The sequence below is a fragment of the Oncorhynchus clarkii genome, chromosome 8 (assembly GCF_045791955.1).
Source record: "Oncorhynchus clarkii lewisi isolate Uvic-CL-2024 chromosome 8, UVic_Ocla_1.0, whole genome shotgun sequence".
In the NCBI taxonomy this organism is placed as follows: Eukaryota; Metazoa; Chordata; class Actinopteri; order Salmoniformes; family Salmonidae; genus Oncorhynchus; species Oncorhynchus clarkii.
Window position 1 is genome coordinate 14,869,781 of NC_092154.1, and position 23,015 is coordinate 14,892,795.

The 23,015-nt window shown below is 40.3% G+C and overlaps 1 protein-coding gene across 1 annotated transcript; it reads right to left on the minus strand.

The window, feature by feature from the left end:
- Nucleotides 1-977: 977 nt before the first annotated feature.
- LOC139414997 (proteasome subunit alpha type-6-like) lies at nucleotides 978-3,967 on the minus strand. Its single transcript, XM_071162692.1, has 7 exons — nucleotides 3,769-3,967; nucleotides 3,129-3,223; nucleotides 2,921-3,002; nucleotides 2,553-2,708; nucleotides 2,167-2,345; nucleotides 1,809-1,903; nucleotides 978-1,532 (listed from the first exon to the last, which is right to left on the minus strand). The coding sequence occupies exons 1-7, from the start codon at nucleotides 3,842-3,844 to the stop codon at nucleotides 1,475-1,477; spliced, it is 741 nt and encodes a 246-aa protein (XP_071018793.1). The 5' UTR covers nucleotides 3,845-3,967; the 3' UTR covers nucleotides 978-1,474.
- Between the last annotated feature and the right edge of the window lie 19,048 nt (nucleotides 3,968-23,015).

Here is a 23,015-nt window from a genome sequence, read left to right on the forward strand (position 1 = left end):
ATGCGGCATCAGTACAGTCTGGGGTTTCCTGGTTGGGGCGAGGTCACTATCTGTGAGTCACATTGTTAAAAGTCCCCTCGAATTGGATGTGTAAGAGGAACTACTGTTCCGTATAAAACATTCCACCTTGGAAGTGCTGCTGAATAAGTGTGTGTGGGAATGGGAATTGATGACTCCTGTAGAAGAACATACTGTTCACCAATATAAGAATTCTTTAAATGTACTGCACTACCCATGCCTATTATTAGTATTACCAGTCATAAGGAGAGTTAGACAGCACAACATGACACAACTTACCTTCAGCTGAATGGATTTACCCAAGTTGTCAGAGGGAAATTGCAAAAGCTTTTATTGCTCAAACTAAACAATTTATCTTCCTGGACAGACTGACTCATGTATCTTCTACAACCCTTTCTCCCATTAGCACACTATTATAATCAGTGATAGAGAAAGATATGGTCCTTGGCTACTGTTATAATGGGAGTGTAAAATGGACCCTCTAATTGCAGCCTATTTGCTGTGAGCCAAATGTCAGTTGGCCTATTAACCTCTGGATTCTCAGGGGATTTCCTAAGGAATCTAACTCAGCCTCACCCAGACACAACAGTTCCAATATCTTTGCATGTGATCTATTCATATCCTCTGGACATAGAACTAACACGATGGGCCAGTAAAACAAATGCTGAGACTTCAGATTAAGCTTTTAGCCTCTATTATATAAACCCAATTTGATGTGATATTTCTCAATTCCCTCATCACATAGAAATATTGCACACTTCTCTCAAGTCAGTTTGCCTTTTGATTGTCACCAGAGGTGCATTTTATTTCTGACTCGAAGGAAATGGAAAATGCAAAAAAAAAAATCATGATACAAGGAGGCAAACAGGTCACAACCAGTTTTGACTGATTGTAGTAAAGAACCTTCACCACAGCTCTTCAATAGTATGTCATGTGATTAAATGAGCAGAACCACAACAGGAAGTCAATGTTTTACTCTGCAGCAATGTTCAAAAAGTCTCAGTCAGGTTACCCAATTTAGGTACAAACATTTTCAAGTTTGTACTAGGTCATATAACCAAGGGCATGGTGCACATAATTCAGTCAAATCTATGATCACACATTGAGAATACATTTTTTTTTGTATTACAAAAATGAAAATGGCATAAGCCTACATTAGAAAAGGGTTTAAACTTCAAAAATACAAGGTGGAATAATACACACAGAAAATATTGTGCAGTCTGTTAACCTAGTGCCGGAGTGAAAACCCGTCCTGGCATTGAGCGATCAACCTGAAAACAAATTAATCAAAACTGGATATTTTACTTGAAAATGTTGAAAAATGTTTTTAATGGAAGAGGGGGCAAATATACAGTAAACAAGGATTAACACCATTCTTCAACTTGGGGACTACAAATCCCACAATTATCTGACTGGGCCTTAAACTACAGAGGCCCAGAGAGATGTGTTTCTGGGCTCAATCTCTTTCCGCTAGGGACACCAGGTGGGTGTCCACCTCAGACTCTGTCAGAATCCTGCAAGCAGAAAATACAGATTAATAGAACAGAATATACCTTTGTCCATCCAGGATCAACAGTTTTCTTAGGCATTACCTTACAGAAAGGATTACTAAAATTCTACATTTCTCACTAGTTTTGTGTTGTTGCAACAGTATTCTGGTGGTCCATTAGTGGGAGAGCCCAATATAGCACCACCACATCTAAACTAACTTTTGTACACACTTTCTAAACAACAAAGGTCTTCCTGTATTTTATATGGGGACTAATGATCTGTTCAGAGCAGAGATTCACCTGAATTTAGGGTCTTCTGTTGCGATGACTCCTATCTCCAGCTCAGAGGGTTTGAAATCAATGGACAGGACTGTAGACAGACAGGTGATGGCGGTCTGAAAAAAGAAAGAGACAACACAATCTCATCCACTGTTTTTGCAGAGGAGAGACTATTTTATACATTGTAGAATAACAGTGAAGACAAAACTATGAAATAACACATTTGGAATCATGTAGTAACCAAAAAAAGTGTTAATCAAAATATATTTTAGATTCTTCAAGGTAGCCACCCCTTGCCTTGATGAGAGCTTTGCACACTCTTGGCATCACTAAACCTTGTACTGTATGTACTGTTAGCGGAGTAGAAGGGTATATCTACCTCGACAGTTTCTTTAAAGGTCAGGTCAAGTTTTTTTTTAACCTTCTTCTCCAGGAAGCTGGTTGCCTCTGTCTGTTTGACCCCTGCAGCGGTGGCCTTGAAGCCACAGTAGTATCCAGCAGGATCACACTTATACACCTGGGGACCACACTCATCATCCACACCTATCACTATCATGCCTGAGGAGAGACATGCTATTAGTCAAACAGGAAGTACAGTACGCACAGAATTATTTGACAGTTGTAAATCATATTGGGAAAGAGATGCATTGTCTTCTATAATGTCTGAAGGAAAATTAAGAGTACAACACGGATCATCACTTTTGCGTTTCTTTGACCATAGAACTTATATCCAGTGATGGTGAACATGAATAAACATGCACTTACAGCATCCCAGTGGCCTCATCTCAGCATTTTGTGTGTACACCTGAGAGATGTCAGCGATCCTCTTACATAGCATGTCCACTGGGATCTCATAACCATACTTGTAATTCCAGTTTGCTGCCTCGTAGCGTGCTCTCTGGACCTGGGACTTGCCGTCCGCTGGGGGTGGGAGAAGACAAGAGACAAGCAGTTAGAAACAGCATTGGGACTTGTTCAGGACAAGGTAAAAGGTCATGCATATGCTAGTATGTGTTTTGAGATACACATGGAGTTGAGTTGTTGTGAGTAACAACCAGAGTAGTCTGTCTGCTATGAAGCCTGGATGGTCCATCACTCTGCTGAAGACTGTTGTGCTGGGTATTGTAGCCTACCTGTCATCCCTGACATCACACAGCCAATGTTCTCCGTTATCCTGAACAGGTGAGTGACTGTGGAGGAATCCAGTAGCTTGTCCTTGTGGAGACAAAACGAGGTGATGTAACTTCTAAGAAATACAATTGATGTACTAAATTAGTCCTCCACTGGTGAGAAGCCTAGAATAATGAGGTAAACAGCAATGAGTTTTACAGCTGAACTTACTGGTACTTTCTTCTGTGTGACGACTACTGCACAGTCTTTACCTCTGACTGCTACTGACGTGAGACCACCTTGGTTTATGGCCTTGAAAGCATACTCTGTCAAAAACAACACATAAAACAGGGTTATTCAGGACATCACATAATTTTTATGCATACAATTTTTAAAAAATCACTTCAACAGATAAAAGCAGTCCCACTATATGAGACTGTCAGAGAAAAAACGGTATACCATGATGATAAACTGCGAGACTAGCTTGCTAACAACATAATTTCTTAGTTAGCTATCCTCACAACATGTTTTCAATAGCTATCTTGTAAAAAATTACAACCAACTTCATGTTGACTAGTTAGCTAACGTTGTGTTCATTGTGTTTCTTGAGTTTACATGTACCGGGTGTTAGCCTAGCTAGCATTCTGTTTAAATATGTGGATATTGAACTGGTGTAGCTTGCTAGAATATTAGCTAATTCAAAATACCTTTCAAATGAAAAGTAGGCTTATTGCTAACTTGCAGCTTGTAGTTAGTTACAGCAAAGATAGGTTTCCCCTTTGTCTGTGGTTACAGTTAGCGCTAACTTAGCTAGGAACCATGACTGAGCATTTAGCTAGCCGGCATACGAATGAAAATACACTGTACTAACCAACTTGGTAGAGTCTACCCTCTGGAGAGAAGATGGTGATGTGACGATCGAAACCTGCACTTGAGCCCCGCGACATTTTGGTTTGAATTTAGTTAGCTAAAAAGCTAGCTAGTCCCAAATATTTAGCATGCACAAATCTCACGTCATGCAAACAAAAAAATTATGTTCACCCGGAAGAAGTAACAAATAAATTGTAACTACATCCGAGGTCAAATAAGCAGTGATCCAGGGTTGTCATGGTAACGTACACTTTGTAAAATTTTATTATTGTGAATTCAAAATAAACAACATAGAAAAAAACTAAGAGTATACAACGGATTATGCAAACATTACAAAAGTCAGGGGAATACAGACCTTGTAAAAAGCGCCAACATAACTTTTCCTTTATTTTCTTCACCTCAACATTGGCCACTTGCTCATTCATAGCCCCTATTGTTCATAATTTTTATATTGAGGAATATTATATAATATAATAGAGTATTATAAAATAGAAGTTAAAGTTATTTCATTTCCTATTCTATACACAATTCTATTTATTTATTTAACCTTTATTTAACTAGGCAAGTCAATTAAGAACACATTTGTATTTCTTATTCGAGGCATTAATGCCCAAATCTGGTCATTAATTGGACACAATAAATGTCACCTTTTCCAACAGGTAAAGGTGAGACCACATTTTTCTGCGATGATGAGCAGCCCATTTTCTCTGTATTGATAGGCCTACTCACACTCTTCGTCATTCATCAGGTATTTACGGTATCTGGCCCTACTGACAGACTACTATTCAGAGGGGAGTGTCATCATGATCCTCCATGTGCTTGTCTCTTGCCACGTTCACAACAACTGGGAACTCAGAAATCTCCTACTTCTGACTTCAGTGCGTTGAAGACAACTGGAAAATCTAAATAAAACAAGCTCCGACTGGGAAAAATCATTTTGAACGGTCATCTAACTCGGAAGTCGGGAACTCGGGCCTCTTTCTAGAGTTCCCACTTTCCAACCTGAAGATCATTTACGTCATGATATGACCTCTTATTTTTTCTGACTTCCCAGTTGCCTTGAAAGCACTATTCCTTCTTTGGCCTCTGTGTGCTCCTCTAGAGAGAAAAGGGAGTTCCTGCCAGGAATTTTATCAGGCAAAGAATAAGGAAACAGCTTTGTCTTAAATGAGATAGCACATCGATTCAGCCTGCATCGATCGGTTTAGAGAGCAGTGAAGCCATGATGTAAGACAATGATAAACAGTTTATTTGAAGGAAGCAAAGCACTCGATAGCTGAAGGGAAACATTTTTCAAATGAGATGTTTATGCGTAATCATCAATAAACAAGTTTACTCCCTGTGCCAGAACATGCAGTACTTTCCTTTTCCCTGTTCCTGGTCGGCTTGACTGAGTGTTTTAGAACAGGGATTATAATGGGTTAATAATTTGACTATTTGCAGATGTAGGATCTTCATTTTATCACTCTTTTGTTTCAGAGAATGTACCTGCACAGCAGGAAATGTAAACTTGAGTGTATTCAAGGTTGAAAAAGGCTTCTAAAGATTGTAATTTCCATTTAAAATGTCAGACTTGATTTGCCCTAATGGAAAATCTATCAACCCCTACAAAAATATCAATTCATTATAATCCACATCATAATTCACATGTTCTGTTGCTGCAGGATTATTATTATCTGTAGCCAGATCCTACATCTGTACTGTACTTGGCATGCAGGTTATTTCCCTTTTGTCCCACTTAACTGTTAGGCTCTTGGCTGGATTGAATTGCTTCCTTATCATGTATTACTAGTCTGGTACATTCAGATCAAATGACTCAGGTGACTAGCTACAGTATAGTTTGACAACCAGTAAAACTATTAGGATTAAATATTTTGGATGCTTTTGATATGTTCTCAATGAATCAAATCCGTAAATCAATGACTAAAAGGAAATATATATATATATATATATATATAAAAAGAAGAGTCATTTTATTGAGATGTGTGTCGACATCACGTGCCACTTGCTCACTCTTTCGCACGCACGCACGCACGCACGCACGCACGCACGCACGCACACACACACACACACACACACACACACACACACACACACACACACACCACAGCCTTATCTTCTTCCGATAATACACAGTAGCAAAAAATCCCAAAGTGTCTTCCATTTGGTGTTGTAAGGCTGGTAATACACCATTCAATAGCTCGCACGCAAAGCTCACCACATAGGCCTATAGCCATAGTCACACCTTGTAACTAAATGGTGCCTTGGGTTGAATAATGTTGAGAGATAGGGCTTTATAGGGAAATACTGAAATGCCCAAAAAGGATTTCACAACTCCAGACTCCTTATTGTGATTAATATCAGAGCATACAGTAGGTATAAACTTGTCAGACACAACTTTTCAGAAACAACAAAGAGGGTATGATGGCAATAGGTCCTGTTAAAAAAAAAATATTTGGAAAATACAAAATGACTGTTGAAAAGCACCACCTGCCACCTTATTTTAATATTTCACAGTGTATACAGACAGTTCCCCCCACCCCCCACCAAACAGACCTGGTATCTCTCATTTAGTCTTCCCCTCTTCCTGTATTCTGTCCTTCTCACTTCTGTTCTTTCAGTATCAAAGGAAGCAGTATTTTCATTCATTGGAGGATATAGTCTACCTACCCTTTTTGAGAGGAAAGAACCCCACCCCCATTTCTCATGTAGTGATGTGTGGGACAGAAAGTCACCGAGATATCCATGGGTTGCTGGGGGATCTCCACTTGCAGTGAGTATATACAGTATGTTTATACAGAACCACCATACAGTAGTTTGCCTCATATTTCCCACTAAAGGCGAAGCAACAAGTAACATACATTGTGAGAGATTCTTAATGACAGGGCCTTCCTTTGAAATCAGTGGGATCTGAGTCCATTAATGTAAAATGTATGCATTTGACACATTACTATACCAGACATGTGTGAATTTATCTTTACACATAAGGATTACATTTTTTTTAAATCTATAGAATACAGAGTTCTAGGAAACTCATAATTCTGTGTAGTGACATGACATTTAAAATAATAATTTAGAAAAAGTGTTTGACTTTATACCATCAAATGTGAATAGTTCTCCATAAATTCCTCTTGTTCATTACAGTGTGAGCAGAAATTAAGATTATTGAAGAAATCTCAAAATACTGAAATGATTTCTTGAGATAAGAATCTAATCTTGTCTGTTTGTGCAGTACACTTACCACACATTTTCTTAGAAACTGATCGCTGAACGAGTTTCTGAGAATGTCTTGAACAGAGATTCAAAATAAATATATAAGATTGTAATTTCAACTCACTTATTAACCAATGTAGTTTTTATTTTGATTAACGGGGACTTCATTTTTTTCCTTCGGCCTGCATCGCAGGGCGTCACTACAGATCCGGGTTTGAGCCCGGATTGTGTGCCGCACGAGGCGGCACACAATTGGCCCAGCATCATCCGAGTTACGGGACGGTTTTGGCCCAGCTTCCTCCGGGTTAGGGGAGGGTTTGGTCCAGCGTCATCCGGGTTAGTGGAGGGTTTGGCCGGCCAGGATGTCCTCGTCCCATCATGCTCTAGCAACTCCTGTGGCGGGCTGGGCGTATGCACGTTGACACGGTTGCCAGTTGGACGCGGTTTCCTCCGACACATTTGTGCGGCTGGCTTCCGGCTTAAGCGAGCAGTGTGCCAAGAAGCAGTGTGGCTTGGCAGGGTCGTGTTTCGGAGGACACATGGCTCTCGATCTTCACCTCTCCCGAGTCCATACGGCAATTGCAGCAATGGAACAAGACTAACTACCAATTGGATATCACGAAAATTGGGTAGATATAAAACACACACAAAATAAAAAAAATACTTCAAAATGTACGTCCATCCCTTCACAACAGCAGCTGGTGGTTTGTTATGAGCAAGTTGTAATGAACACGATGGGAGATAGAGCTGGTTTCAAGCACAGGGCGCAGCAAGTGTTTATTGTAATGGACCACAGGAGGAGGCAGGTAGCTGGGTCCAGGGGCAGGCAGAAGTTCAAACACAGGGGGTCCAAAAAGGCAACAGTACTGGCAGGGAAAAGGATAGTAACGACGTCCGGGAGATCAGGCAATAGGTTGATAACAGGAAATCCAATAGGCTAAAGTACAGGCAGGGAATAGGCAAAAGGCGTCGTTAGTGAGGCAGGCAAAAACTATCATACACGGGAATAGTAAATTACAGGGAACCCCAAGCGCTCCAAATTAAAGTGTGTCACAAAACAAACAATACCTCACAATGATGCAGTGCAAAGAAATTAACTAAATAGTGTGTGATAGTGACATACAGGTGTGTGAACAGGTGATCAGAATTCAGGTGATTGGGATCTGGAAAGTGAGCTGCGTTCAGGGGATCTGGAAAGTGAGCTGCGTTCAGGGGATCTACGTGTTTGAGAGTGTGAGTTGGAAGCAGACGTTACACAAGTCACATCTTTATACAACAGATTGACACTCAATACAAGCATTTATTCAGAAAATAAACTTTCTGAGAGGTATTTGATTGGTGGGGCATGGAGGAATGGTTGCAAAATACTAAAACAGGTCCTTTTCATCAAAATTTCATCCTCACAAAAAGGTGTGAGAAAAGGTTGGCGTTTTGATGGCTTACCTCAGTCATTCTCAACCAGGTGGCCTTTTTTTAAAAGCGTTTCAGTGGGCCTATGAACTGAAAGCATTGATAACCCCTGGTTCACCCTGATTGAAACCCCTTGTTTGCCGGCCTCTGCCACAGAGTGTTGCGTTGTGGGCGTCTGAAGACAAAGCACCTATCCAGTGGTGGAAAAAGTACCCCAATTGTCATACTTGAGTAAAAGTAAAGATACCTTATTAGAAAATGACTCTAGTAAAAGTGAAAGTCACATAGGAAAATACAACTTGAGTAAAAGTCTAAAAGTATTTGGTTTTAAATGTACTTAAGTATCAAAAGTAAATGTAGTTGCTAAAATATACTTAATATAAAAAGTATAAGTAAAAGTAGGAATAATTTAAAATGTCTAAAATTAAGCAAACAAGACTGCACAATTTTCTTGTTTTTTAAATTTAGCTAGGGTCACACTCCAACACATAATTTACAAACAAAGCATTTTTGTTTAGTGTGTCTGCCAGATCAGAGGCAGTAGGGATGACCAGGGATGTTCTCTTGATAAGTGTGTGAATTGGACCATTTTCTGTCCTGCTAAGCATTCAAAATGTAACAAGTAGTTTTGGGTGTCAGGGAAAATGTATGCAGTAAAAATGGCATAATTTAATTTAGGAATGCAGTAAAGTAAAAGTAAAAGTAAAAAATATATAAATAGTAAAGTACAGATAACTCAAAAAACTTAAGTACTTACTTAAGTACTTTACACCACTGCACCTATCTCTGTGGGATGGTGTGGTGTGGTGCGGCTGTTGGGGCTGTGAATTCACCCGGCAGGGACTTCACAATGCCTGCTGCTAAGAATAATGTGTACAGCCACCTGCATGTATTCAGGCATACAAATATTTGTTAGGTCTTCACTTTATAATGCATTCATTTTGATATCCAATATTAACTTATCCAAGATACTTGTAAACAAACAGAGGCTGGCATATTTGTCGACAGTCCAGCCAGAGTCAGGTAAACAGTACATTGTGACCTGGAGGATCTGTAGTGCAGTAAATCTCAGGGTTTTGTCTGTACTGTACTTGGTAAACCCAGCAAGGGTTTTGGCCTCCTTGACCTGGGCTAGTGCCAGCTGGGTCAGTGTACTCTGTTACGTCCATCCCATCCTCTAGTGTTTCAAGGGAGTTTCGCTTCTGTATTCACAGAAAATATTTAGAAGATTCTCACACAGGTGTCTGGTATCTTTCCTGTTAGGGCTGAATTTCAGCAGAAATAAGGAATGTGCTTGGGCTGGTACAGTCAATAGCCTCTTGGCAAATGTGAGATGCTGTATCAACAAAGACAGAAGATCATTTATGCTTAGGAACACAAATTGACAAAGGGCAAGTCCTATCTGGGGTTTTAGGCAGTTTGCTCATGTGGCCCCATTATCAAAAAAGGACATGGCATTGAGCTGAACTTTTGGCATTCTGTAAAATCTATCTATTACTCCCTCCCACCTCATCTTTGCTTTTTCCAATAGAAAACTGATCTAAAATACAGTAGGTTTCTCTGAGAAATTAGTGTGTAAACCATGAATCATCTCTGAGCAGGGTTTCTGTTTGCATGCGAGTTAAAGATGCACCATTTACCATGCATGAATGAATGAGCAAATGTTGTGTATCATCTACCAGGTGTTGGCAGTAACAATAGTCCAGACATAGACAGGGATATATGTGGTTTACCCCACATATCCTACCATGAATGTCACAGTAAAACCTCTAAATAACTCCCATGAAAACCCCTCAGAAAGACATTGACACAACCCTTCAGGGAAGCTATCTACTGTATATCCACTATGGACTGATGGGCTCAGCATCATTGTAAGGTCCCAATTAAGAGAGCCTGTAATAAAATATCCAACACAAATGAGCAAAGCTACAGGAACACTAGACCTCAGTGTGGTGGGCGAGTTTAGTAGGCCATAGGGCCTGATCCAAATGGCACTATATTCCCTATGTAGTGCACTACTTTTGACCAGGGCCCATAGGGTGCACTATGTATGGAATAGTGCGCCATTTGGGATGCAGATATATTGCCTGCCAATGCATTTCACTGTGTTAAATAATTGCAGGCCTGTACAGTGGGTTATACTGTATATATATATATATATATATACACACACACACACTAAAACGTTTTAGAACACCTACTCATTCAAGGGTTTTTCTTTATTTTTACTATTTTCTACACAGAAAGTGTCACCAGCAAAGCACCCCCACACCATAACACCTCCTCCTCCATGCTTTACGGTGGGAAATACACATGCAGAGATTATCCGTTCACCCACCACGAGTCTCACAAAGACACAGAGGTTGGAACCAAAAATCTCAAATTTGGACTCCAGACCAAAGTACACATTTATATTGTCCATTGCTCGTATTTCTTGGCCCAAGCAACTCTTCTTCTTAATGGTGTCCTTTAGTAGTAGTTTATTTGCAGCAATTCGACCATGAAGGACTGATTCACACAACTGTTGAACGGTTGATGTTGAGATGTATATGTTACTTGAACTCTGTGAAGCATTTATTTGGGCTGCAATTTCTGAGGCTGGTAATTCTAATGAACTTATCCTCTGCAGCAGAGGTAACTCTGGTCTTCCTTTCCTGTGATGGTCCTCATGAGAGCCAGTTTTATCATAGAGCTTGATGGTTTTTGCGACTGCACTTGAAGAAACTTTCAAAGTTCTTGAAATTTTCCATATTGACTGACCTTCATGTCTTAAAGTAATGATGGACTGTCGTTTCTCTTTGCTTATTTGAGCTGTTCTTGCCATACTGTGGACTTGGTATTTTACCAAATAGGGCTATCTTCTGTATACCAATCCCACCTTGTCACAACACAATTGATTGGCTCAAACGCATTAATTCACTTTTAACAAGGCACACCTGTTAATTGAAATGCATTCCAGGTGACTACCTCATGAAGCTGGTTGAGAGAATGCCAAGAGTGTGTAAAGCTGTCAGCAAGGCAAAGGGTGGCTATTTGAAGAATTTCAAATACATTTAGATTTGTTTAACACTTTTCTGGTTACTACACGATTCCATATGTGTTATTTCATAGTTTTGATGTCTTCACTGTTATTGTACAATGTAGAAAATTGTAAAAATAAAGAAAAACCCTTGAATGAGTAGGTGTTCTAAAACTTTTGACCGGTGGTGTGTATATATATATATATACTGATATATATATACTATTATATATATATATATATATATATACTATTATACAGTGTGTATATGTGTGTGTAATATATGATAGAACTAATTATTTTCAAAATGTCAACAAAATGCCTCTCTCACTGACAGATTTACATCAAGTGTCAAACTGCTTGAGGAAGTAAACAACACTGGCGCTGCTGTGCCAAAGGGCAGCAGGAAACCTAAAACCCTCTCCTCCTTCCACCCTCTCTCTCTCTCTCTCTCTCTCTCTCTCTCTCTCTCTCTCTCATGCTCTCCACCCCTCCTCTCACTTGTTTTTTTGCAGGATGAGAAACAACTTGTCAGAGTAGCAACAGAGCCTCTGATCCCCAGAGGGAGCATTGGATCTCAGGCGTATTCAGACAGGCCATAGTCCTGACAATCAGGCTCCACAGGTACCTTTACTGTACCTCCTCTCCCGCCCTTCTGCTCACTGTGCTGCATTAAATGTATCATATCCCTCATAATTTGATAGCCGTCTGTAACACATTAAGTCACCATCCTACAGCAGATGCTGCAAGTATAAGTCACCCTCTCTCTCTCTCTGACTGTTAGATGACTTCACTACCTGAGGGCGGTGTGATCACAATGAGCCCAGCCGTCCTCCCATTCTTCCTTCCACCAGCTTCTACTGCTTGAGGGTCTCTGATACTGAAGTCATTGCATTGCTCATCCAGTCCTGTGCTGAAACCAGAGAACAAAACCACATCAAACAATCCCATAGGGGAAGAGTAATACTCATGTTCAGTGTGTTAATCTAATACATTTTGAGACTAATCATAGGTCCCAAATGGCACCCTATTCCCTATATAGTGCACTGGTCAAAAGTAGCTCTGGTCAAAATTAGTGCACTATATAGGGAACAGGGTACCATTTGGCATTTGGGACTAACCATTCTCAGCGTCTTGCGCGCCATTTTGTATTGAATCTAATAAGTTAGTGAATCTGACCTCTCTGGAATGAAAATGGATGGCCCTCCTTATAACCAAAATAATAATTAAAACATTAAGTGGATAGCAGACAAGCCTACCGTGTACCCTCCCTTCTCGGACAGATCAGAGCCTTTTAGAATCCGTTCTTCATCCTGTAAGCATTACATGGCAACGCAGGAATTTTGATTCATACAGGGCTGTGGGCCAGAAGGTTGTGGGTTCACAGAACACTGTGGACAAGAGTAGGGGTGGAATTATCTCCTTTATAGTAAAAGCATTGCATGAATGTATTTGCAGGACCGAGAAAAAATTGCCTGTCATAAACATTTCATGCAATTTAATGTTATTTTACATATTACATATTTTAAAGAATGGACAGAGATAGGTCTATGTGTTCATCTGATCATATTTCTCCAATGCCAAATCAGTGTGTCTTGTTTGCAACGAAACTGTCCCTGTTTGAAAATAATTAAATCTGACTTGTCATTAGGAATGTGAGTATGGTACTTTCAAAAGTTAGGCCTACCTTTCCACTCCAGTCAGAGTAGGCCTACTGAAGCAGAAAAATGTCCAATTTAACTGCTGGCCACTTCTTCCGTGGTTTAACCTAACAAGAGAAGGTCACAAGTGTTTCTCTAAAAGCTGTCTGGGTTTAAACATCTTCTATTGTACAGAAAGTGAATAGCTTAATCAATTGGTAGTGACAGAATTAGTTTACTTCCCAAGCAAAGACATTTTTTGTCCCCTTGGCTAAAGAAGGTTGTAGCTCAGCATGTCAAAGAAATGTCAAAGAAAGTAAACAATGATATCCCCATATGGATTGAAGTCAAGTCTTTCCCAGGTATTTCAAAGGTTGTTTTCTAGCGTAAAGCATTGCAGTCCAAAGTGCTGTTATAGATCACTTTATATAATCAAAACAGTTTTATTTTCTTCAAAATCATAAGCTAGCAAGGGGTAGGCCTGTGTTTTTTTTCTTCCATTTTCTTTAATAAAAGGTAGGCCTATGGCATACCCTCTCATACCCCCTCAATTTGAGTTCTGGTTTTAACTGAACATCCCTTTACTGGTAGGCTATATAAAGAGTGCATGGTGGGTGGTGGAATTGCCTGACAAATCTATGGAAATAGCAGCCTATAACCTAATTTTGTCTGTCAAACAGGTAGTCCGACCTCTTATTTCTTAAATATGAATAAATGAGCTCCAACGCAAAGCCATCTTGTTGTTAGTTAAGTCTAATTAACTGAAATGAATTATGCCTACTTGAATTTGCCTACGAGCTGTCTATTTCCGAGGTCAATAACTCTGATAACTACATCATAGACATACTTATATATATACTGTATATAATATGTCTGTCACGACTTCCACCGAAGGTGGCTCCTCTCCCTGTTCGGGCGGTGCTCGGCGGTCGTCGTCGCCGGCCTACTAGAAGGTGGCTCCTCTCCCTGTTCGGGCGGTGCTCGGCGGCCTACTAGAAGGTGGCTCCTCTCCCTGTTCGGGCGGTGCTCGGCGGTCGTTGTCGCCGGCCTACTAGCTGCCACCGATCCATTTTTCCTTTTCGTTTGTGTCTGTTTTGTTTACACCTGTGTCCATTTAGTTGATTTCGGTGGGCTTATTAGCCTCCACTGTCTGCTAGTCTTTGTGCGGGATTGTTTGCTGTGGTTACTTTGTTAGGGGTGCGTGTCTGCACCACTGGGTTTTCTTTCTCACGGTAGTTGTACCGTTTTGGTATGTGTTTAGGAGTAGAGGTTTCTCCTCCGTGTGTAGTGTTTATTTCCCTGTGTGTGGCGACCTCGTTTGGGCGTGCCCCCCCCCATGTTGTTGTTTAGTTTTATATATATATATATATATAACAGTTATAGTAGTAGAAGCTATCAAATTTGACCTCTGGTCCTCCTTATTTTCATGTTCTCCTCAAACTGAAAAGAACATAGGCTACAGGCTTGTCCGTGTTCAACTATGCCTCATAATAAAACATCAAGAAGAAGCCTGTGAAAGGATCGAAGCAGGAGATGAGAAGCAGGTACAGGGAGTGAAGGTTTAAAAACTGATGGACATGAAACAGAACAGGAACACATAACAACAATTAACGCGGACACAGGGAGCAGAAAGATATACAGGGGTAATCAACCATGAGAAGGAGTCCAGGTGAGTCCAATGAGCACTGCTGCATGTAATGATGGTGACAGGTGCAAGTAGAGACAGGTAGCCTGGCAAGAGCAGAGCAGGCCTAGGTAAATGCAGCCTAGTTGTATTTACACCCTCCCAGCAGTTATCTAAGAAATATAACTTTGCTCTCCGAGTATGCACTTCATTGACTATAAACTATGTATAATTTGATCGAGACCACACTAAATAGCCTACAGGCACACTTGCTATTGCGTGCCCAGCGGAGAATCAGAGATGAGGGGCGGCATCGGGCACACATCAATATATAGCCTAATAAGCAACTCATTCTAAAACTCAGAAATATAGACATTTCATCAATTACAAATTACATGACACTCCCCTGGATTAGATTTAAGAAAAATACTAAATCCTTCCCATGACTGAAATTGAAAAAACTATAAGAGCCCAGTAGCAGTGGCTGGTGGCTGCAGTAATAATATAATGAAAGGAGATAAAATAGCCCAGAGGCTCCTGTGGGATTCATTTAGGGGGAACCTTACCCTACTGCGTCAATGTGTCACGCACTGATCTGTTTCACCTGTCCTTATGATTGTCTCCACCCCCTCCATGTGTCGCTTATTTCCCTGTATTTATCCCTGTGTTTCCTGTCTCTCTGTGCCAGTTCGTCTGTGCCAGCGTGTATTTCCGTGTGCCTGCCTTTTCTATTCTCTCTTTTGCTAGTCCTCCTGGTTTTGACCCTTGCCTGTCCTGACTCTGAACCTGCCTAACTGACCATACTGCCTGCCCTGACCTTCAGCCTGCCTGCCACTCTGTACCTCCCGGACTCTGAACTTGTTATGATCTTTTTGCCTGTCCACGACCATTTTCTTGCCTGCCCCTTGGATACTAATAAATATCAGAGACTCAAACCATCTGCCTCCCGTGTCTGCATCTGGGTCTCGCCCTGTGCCCTTGTACAATGCTCTGTGGTAATACAATCCAATAGTTCCCAAACCGTTTCTGTCTGCCGTGCTCATGACCCACCTAAACAAAAACTTGTCTTATGACCGAACAGTGTTTCTGGCCCACCTAAATCCTCAGGCAAAATTTGCATTTTGGCTAAACAACATTTCTCTACCCACAAATGAATCTCACATCACAGGTAGCCCAAGGAGGATCAAGTCATGAGCCTTCCCACTGGACACACACTGGATTAATCAACATGGTTTCCAACGTAGAATAGACGTTGCATTGACATCTGTGCACAGTGAGTTTAGTCTAGTTTGTAGATACAAAATACCCACCATTTGAGGAACATTGGTGTTATGCCTAGGGTTACAAAGGGAGGATATATTACTTGCAAACTTTCAAAGTTTACCAGTAAACCACCAGAATTGTGGAATATTTCAAGGATTTTATGTAATCTATCACAAGATATCGAGTGTCCCTTTGAGGTACTATAGATTATCACAGGTGTCTGTCATTATCTCTGGCCCTCTCTCTGGCTTTCTCACATGCAAAGTATGAGCCATTGGTTGGCAGTTTGTGGGTGCAGAAGGCTGGGATGCAGAGGCACAGTGAGAGAGTAAGAAGGAAACACAGTGGGAAACATGATGAGTCACATATCGGCACACAGTGGAGAACATGATGAGTCACATATCGGCACACAGTGGAGAACATGATGAGTCACATATCGGTGAAGAACATGATGAGTCACATATCGTGGAGAACATGATGAGTCACATATCGGTACACAGTGGAGAACGTGAGTCGTGTGCATACTGAACTTTACACTCCCCAAATCCCCCCTAGCATACAGTAACGTTTTCATTTAATTCAATAATTAAACCGGCAACAGTATGAAAGGAAAGTTTCCCTCAAGCACCACATTTGGGTATGCACTGAGATAATCTTCCAGGAATAGAATCCGATGTACACTTGGCAGCAGTGGGCAGTGGGTTGCTTTAGCCTGGTTAAGGTCATGACTACTACATGGGAATACAAGGGGAATTTGGAGGGAGAGATCCTCCCGTCCACTCCCACAGTAAGGACAACAGAGTGTGTTGGTGATGACGAAGACCGCACTTCATGTGCCAGTAGTCAAACTGTGCCAGTCATCTCTTCTAGTCATTGTTGCTAGACTAGGCCTATAAATTAACTATAAATAGGTATTTGGAGTGTAATCCAGTCGATTAATAGAGTTTTGATGACAAAGTAAACATTGAATTCTTTATAGATTAGCATAATGGTGCAAACAGTTTTTTGGGAGGATAAAACTAGAACCAACTGAAGGTTTTCTTTATCTTAATCCTCACGATGAACTCATCCTCCTTCTCCTTCTCTTCTTCTACCTACACCACAGTGCAAAAGTTTGGAGTCACTTAGAAATGTCCTTGTTTAAAAAAAAAATAATCTGATAATGGGACTCTGTATGTCTCTGTAGATATTCCATTAAAAATCAGCTGTATCCAGCTACAATAGTGATTTACAACATCAACAATGTCTACACTGTATTTCTGATCAATTTTATGTTATTTTAATGGACAAAAAAATGTGTTTTTCTTTCAAAAACAAGGACATTTCTAAGTGACCCCAAACTTTTGAATGGTAGTGTATATATTTTCTTTGCTTTTCCTGCTCCCACACTTTCCTACTAAAGGGAAGGAGCTGTAGACATTGGCATCTATGTAAATAACATATTTAAACAGGGAAAATTTACAGTTTCTTGTCTGGATCTTCCAAAAACTTATCCTTAACTGCACATTCAACGTTCTTTTTGGATGATGTTTTAAAAAACACAGGCATGAGCACGGTCTCGCAAAGAGGAGCTCCGGAATTTCGTCGGGGAATTTCCCACAGTGTTCACGGGTATGGCACATCTCCTTCTTGGAATTAATCGGGAGGGAAAGATGTTTATCTGGTAAACACTGTTTCTGAGAAAGAGGAACTTCTGTGGAGGTGCTCAGGTGTTCTTACTGTATAATGACCAAAAGCAAAGCAGATGTTCTTTCTATGGTCACATGGCTAACAACTACTAGTTAGGTAATGCCGTTGCACAATGCCGACACATATAGTTGTATGTATCATAAAAGCTTTGCCAGAATTCCTCTTTCCCACAGAATTATAGCAGTCTCTGGCTGCGTTTACACAATTCCTAACTTTTTCCACTAATTGGTCTTTTGGCCAATCAGATCAGCTCTTTCGCCAATAATTGGCCAAAATATCAGAATTGGGCTGCATGTGTAAACGCAGGCTGTTCTGACGCAGCAAAAGTGGATGCGCTGAACGCATAAGCCACCTCGCGTTTTGTCCCCATTGACCAAATGTTCCTGTGGTTGTTCAGCACATTGGTAGCCAACGTTTTGAGCGTCAAACAGATCAAGGATAAATTAGTTAAATGTAACTGAACTACCTGCATCAGACGTGTTTTTGCAGAAGAAATATCAGCAAGAGTCAGCATTGCAGATTTCTACTGACTGATAAATATACAGGTGACAACATGTCTGTTATCTAGGCTCTGAACGATAGATGTCACTACTAGATATAAATGTGTCGGCTCCAAAAGAATACAGCATTTTATTCTTATCTCCACTTAATACCTCCTTGTTGGCTACCTCACTTTTATGTACATTTGGACTGGATCCTATTGGACTATCTATTTAAAAAAAATGGATTTACAGTCACCTTTCTTCTAATCTCAGCACCCAGAACCTGTCACAAGAGACTATATTCTGTCTATGAGGGACTGCACAGGAATTCAGAGTTAAGAAGCATAGGCCTACACGAATAGTTCCACTAACTACTCACTAGCTACTTCATACTTGAGTAAAAGTAAAGATACCCTAATAGAAAGTGAAAGTCACCCTGTAAAATACTTGAGTAAAATACTATAAGTATTTGGTTTTAAATATACTTAAGTATAAAAAGTAAATGGAATTGATCAAATGTACATAAGTATCAAAAGTAAAAGTAAAATCTTTTCAACTTCCTTATATTAAGCAAACCAGACTGGCTTTTAATTTTATGTACGGAGAACCAGGGGCACACTCCAACACCTAGACAATTTACAAACAAAGCATATGTGTTTAGTGAATCCGCCAGATCAGAGGCAGTAGGGATGATAAGTGAATTAGACCATTTTCCTGTTAAAATATAATGAGTACATTTGGGTGTCAGGGAGTAAAAAGTACATTATTTTCTTTAGGAATGTAGTGAAGTAAAAGTAGCCATAAATAGTAAATGACAGATACCCCCCAAAACAACTTAAGTAGTACTTTACATCAGTGGTTAGGCCTACATGAATAGTCCCACTAGCTAGGCCTACACAGCTAAACTAAATAGTACAGAGTGTCTGTAAATTGTGTTATACACACACACACACACACACACACACACACACACACACACACACACACACACACACACACACACACACACACACACACACACACACACACACACTATAAGGGCACAAGGCGAGACCCAGATGCATACACGGGAGGCAGATGGTTTGAGTCTTGATATTTATTAAACAATCCAAAATGGGAAGGCAAGAGAATGGTCGTGGACAGGCAAAAGGTCAAAAACCAGTTCAGAGTCTAGGAGGTACAGAGCTGCAGGCAGGCTCGAGGTCAGGGCAGGCAGAATGGTCAAGCAGGCGGGTACAGAGTCCAGAAAACAGGCAAGGGTCAAAAACCAGGAGGACTAGCCAAAGAATAGAAGCAGGCGTACTGGAAAACCGCTGGTTGACTTGAAAAGCATACAAGAAAAACTGGCATAGAGAGACAGGAAACACAGGGATATATACACCAGGGATAATAAGTGACACCTGGAGGGGGTGGAGACAATCACAAGACAGGTGAAACAGATCAGGGTGTGACACACACACACACACACACTGTTACGGATACAGGTATCCTGTGTCTGTGTGTATCCTGTGTGTGTTTCTTTTCTCTCCTTCTCCCCTCACAGGTGAAAATCATTACTCCCCAATCAGTCAACAATCAACCCATCAATCAGAAGACACACCTCCTCCTGTTTCCTACCCTATCACAGTTCCTTCCCCATGGTTTAAAAACCCCATCATTTGTTTGTTCAGTAGCTCAATCTTTGTAATGCCATGTTGGTAGATAGCTGTTCTTTGTAGATTTCAGGAGAGCTCAATCTCTTTGTAATGCCATGTTGGTAGATAGCTGTTCTATATAGATTTCAGTAGCTCAATCTTTGTAAATGCCATGTTTGTAGACCTCTGTTTTGCACGCGCTCTCTGTGTATTAATTAACCTCTCTTTTGTTTGAGCACCTCCATAGCACTTTGTCATCACCTGTGAGTATTGTTTTGGTTATGGTGTTTGTTTGTTGCTGGTGGGAAAAGGGGGAAACCAAGACAAGTCGCCCATGGGCATACACTACCCGTAGGTAAACTTTGTTAAAAACACTAGTTAGAACTGGGCGGACCACCCACTGTATTTTGGTTAGTTAGTTAGCTGTTGTTGAAATAGGCTAGTCTAGCTTAGGGGTGTTTTTGCATATTTGTTTCTTTCCTTGGGTCCAGCTCAGCCCCTTTTCCTGCTCCCCCCCATTACCGTGTGTTTTACAATAAACCCTGAGTTTGACGGTATTATTTCAGTTGTCCTGGTTATTTCGTTCACACGTACTTTGTCACAATTATAATTTACATGAGTTATGTTACGCGTCTCATTACCATCCCCCCCTAGACTGTCGGGCCAAAAAGGGATTCGTAACACACACACTGTATACACACACTGTATAACACATACATTGCATTCAGAAATTATTCAGACCCCTTGTTTTTTTCCACATTTTCTTATGTTACAGCCTAATTCTAAAATTTATTAAATTGTTTCCCCCCCCCTCATCAATCAACACACTCATAATGAAAAAGCAACAACAGTTTTTATAATTTTTGCAAATGTATAAAAAAAACTGCAATATCACATTTACATACAGTACCAGTCAAAAGTTTTGACACGTATTGAAGACATCAAAACTATGAAATAACACATATGGTTCATGTAGTAACCAGGAAAGTGTTAAACAAATCAAAATATATTTGATATTTTCAAGTAGCCACCCTATGGCTTGATAACAGCTTTGCACAGGGCAGGGGTCTGAATACTTTCCAAATGCACTGTAGACAAAAATCTAACATTGGGCATATGATTCTGACCCCTGTTAATTTCTACTGTGTTAAATTACCTAAGTTTCCACTTGGGACAAATCAAGGATCTCAATAATTACGTTGGCTTTTACTCGAAAAACAAAATTGCCCATGTGTTTTCTTTTGTTTTAAAGGGAGGGCGTTTGTTCCTTTGTGAACAACTTATGTAATTGCTACAGTAAAACGGTAGTAAAACATCCTCTTGATCGTTCATGGGTGTGGTTGCGATAGTAGAGTAGAGGCCTAGGCCATAGTGTGTGTGTGTGTGTGTGTGTGTGTGCGTGTGTGTGAGTGCTGTGTTTTCTAAATACCCCAAAATAACCCAGTGTTGTTTCCTCCCTCCCTGACCTCACCCATAAGGCCATGTAGTGTGGGACATATAGTGCCTTCAGAAAGTATTCATATCCCTTGACTTATTCTACATTTTGTTGTGTTACAACATGAATTCAAAATGGAATAAAATGTTTTCTCTCTCTCACCCATCTACACACAATACCCCATAATGAGAAAGTGAAAACATGTTTTTAGAAATGTTTGCAAATTTAGTGAAAATTAAATACGGAAATATCTCATTTACATACAGTACCAGTCAAAAGTTTGGACACACCTACTCATTCAAGGGTTTTTCTTTATTTTTTAAAATTATTTTCTACATTGTAAAATAATAGTGAATACATCAAAACTATGAAATAACACATATGGAATCATGTATTAACCAAAAAAGTGTTAAACTTAAAATATATTTTATATTTGAGATTCTTCAAAGTATCCACCCTTTGCCTTGACGACTGCATTGCACACTCTTGGCATTCTGTGAATCAGCTTCACCTGTAATGCTTTTCCAGCAGTCTTAAAATAGTTCCCACATATGCTGAGCACTTGTTGGCTGCTTTTTCTTCACTCTGCGGTCCAACTCATTCCAAACCATCTGAATTAGGCTGAGGTCGGGTGATTGTGGAGGCCAGGTCATCTGAAGCAGCACTCCATCACTCTCCCTCTTGGTAAAATAGCCCTTACACAGCCTGAAGGTGTGTTAGGTCATTGTCGTGTTGAAAATCAAATGATAGTCCCACTAAGGGCAAACCAGATGGGATGGCGTATCACTGCAGAATGCTGTGGTAGCCATGCTGGTTAAGTGTGCCTTGAATTCTAAATAAATAACCGACAGTGTCACCAGCAAAGCACCCCCACACCATCACACCTCCTCCATGCTTCATGGTGGGAACCACACATGCAGAGATCACCTACTTGGCGTCTCAACAAAGACACGGCGGTTGGAACCAAAAATCGCAAATTTTACTAATCAGACCAAAGAACAGATTTCTACCGGTCTAATGTCCATTGCTCATGTTTCTTTGCCCAAGCAAGTCTCTTATTCTTATTGGTGTCTTTCAGTAGTGGTTTCTTTGCAGCTATTTGACCATGAAGACCTGATTCACGCAGTCTCCTCTGAACAGTTGATGTTGAGATGTGTCTGTTACTTGAACTCTGTGAAGCATTTATTTGGGCTGACATTTCTGAGGCTGTTAACTCTAATGAACTTATCCTCTTCAGCAGAGGTAACTCTGTGTCTTCCTTTCTTGTGGCGGTCCTCATGAGAGCCAATTTCATCATAGTGCTTGATTATTTTTGTGACTGCACTTGAAGAAACTTTCAAAGTACTTGAAAGATTCCAGATTGACTGACCTTCATGTCTTAAAGTAATGATGGACTGTTGTTTCTCTTTGCTTTCCATAATATGGACTTGCTCTTTTACCAAATAGGGCTATCTTCTGTATACCACCCCTACCTTGTCACAAAATAATCGAATGGCTCAAAAGCATTAAGAAGGAAAGAAATTCCACTAATTAACAAGGCACACCTGTTAATTTAAATGCATTCCAGGTGACTACCTCATGAAGGTGGTTGAGAGAATGCCAAGAGTATGCAAAGCTGTCATCAAGGCAAAGGGTGGCTATTTGAAGAATCTCAAATATAAAATATATTTTGATTTGTTTAACACTTTTCTGGTTACTACATGATTCCATATGTGTTATTTCATAGTGTTGATGTCTTCACTATTATTCTACGATGTAGAAAATAGTAAAAAAATAAAGAAAAACCCTTGAATTAGTAGGTGTGTCCAAACCTTTGACTGGTACTGTAAGTATTCACAT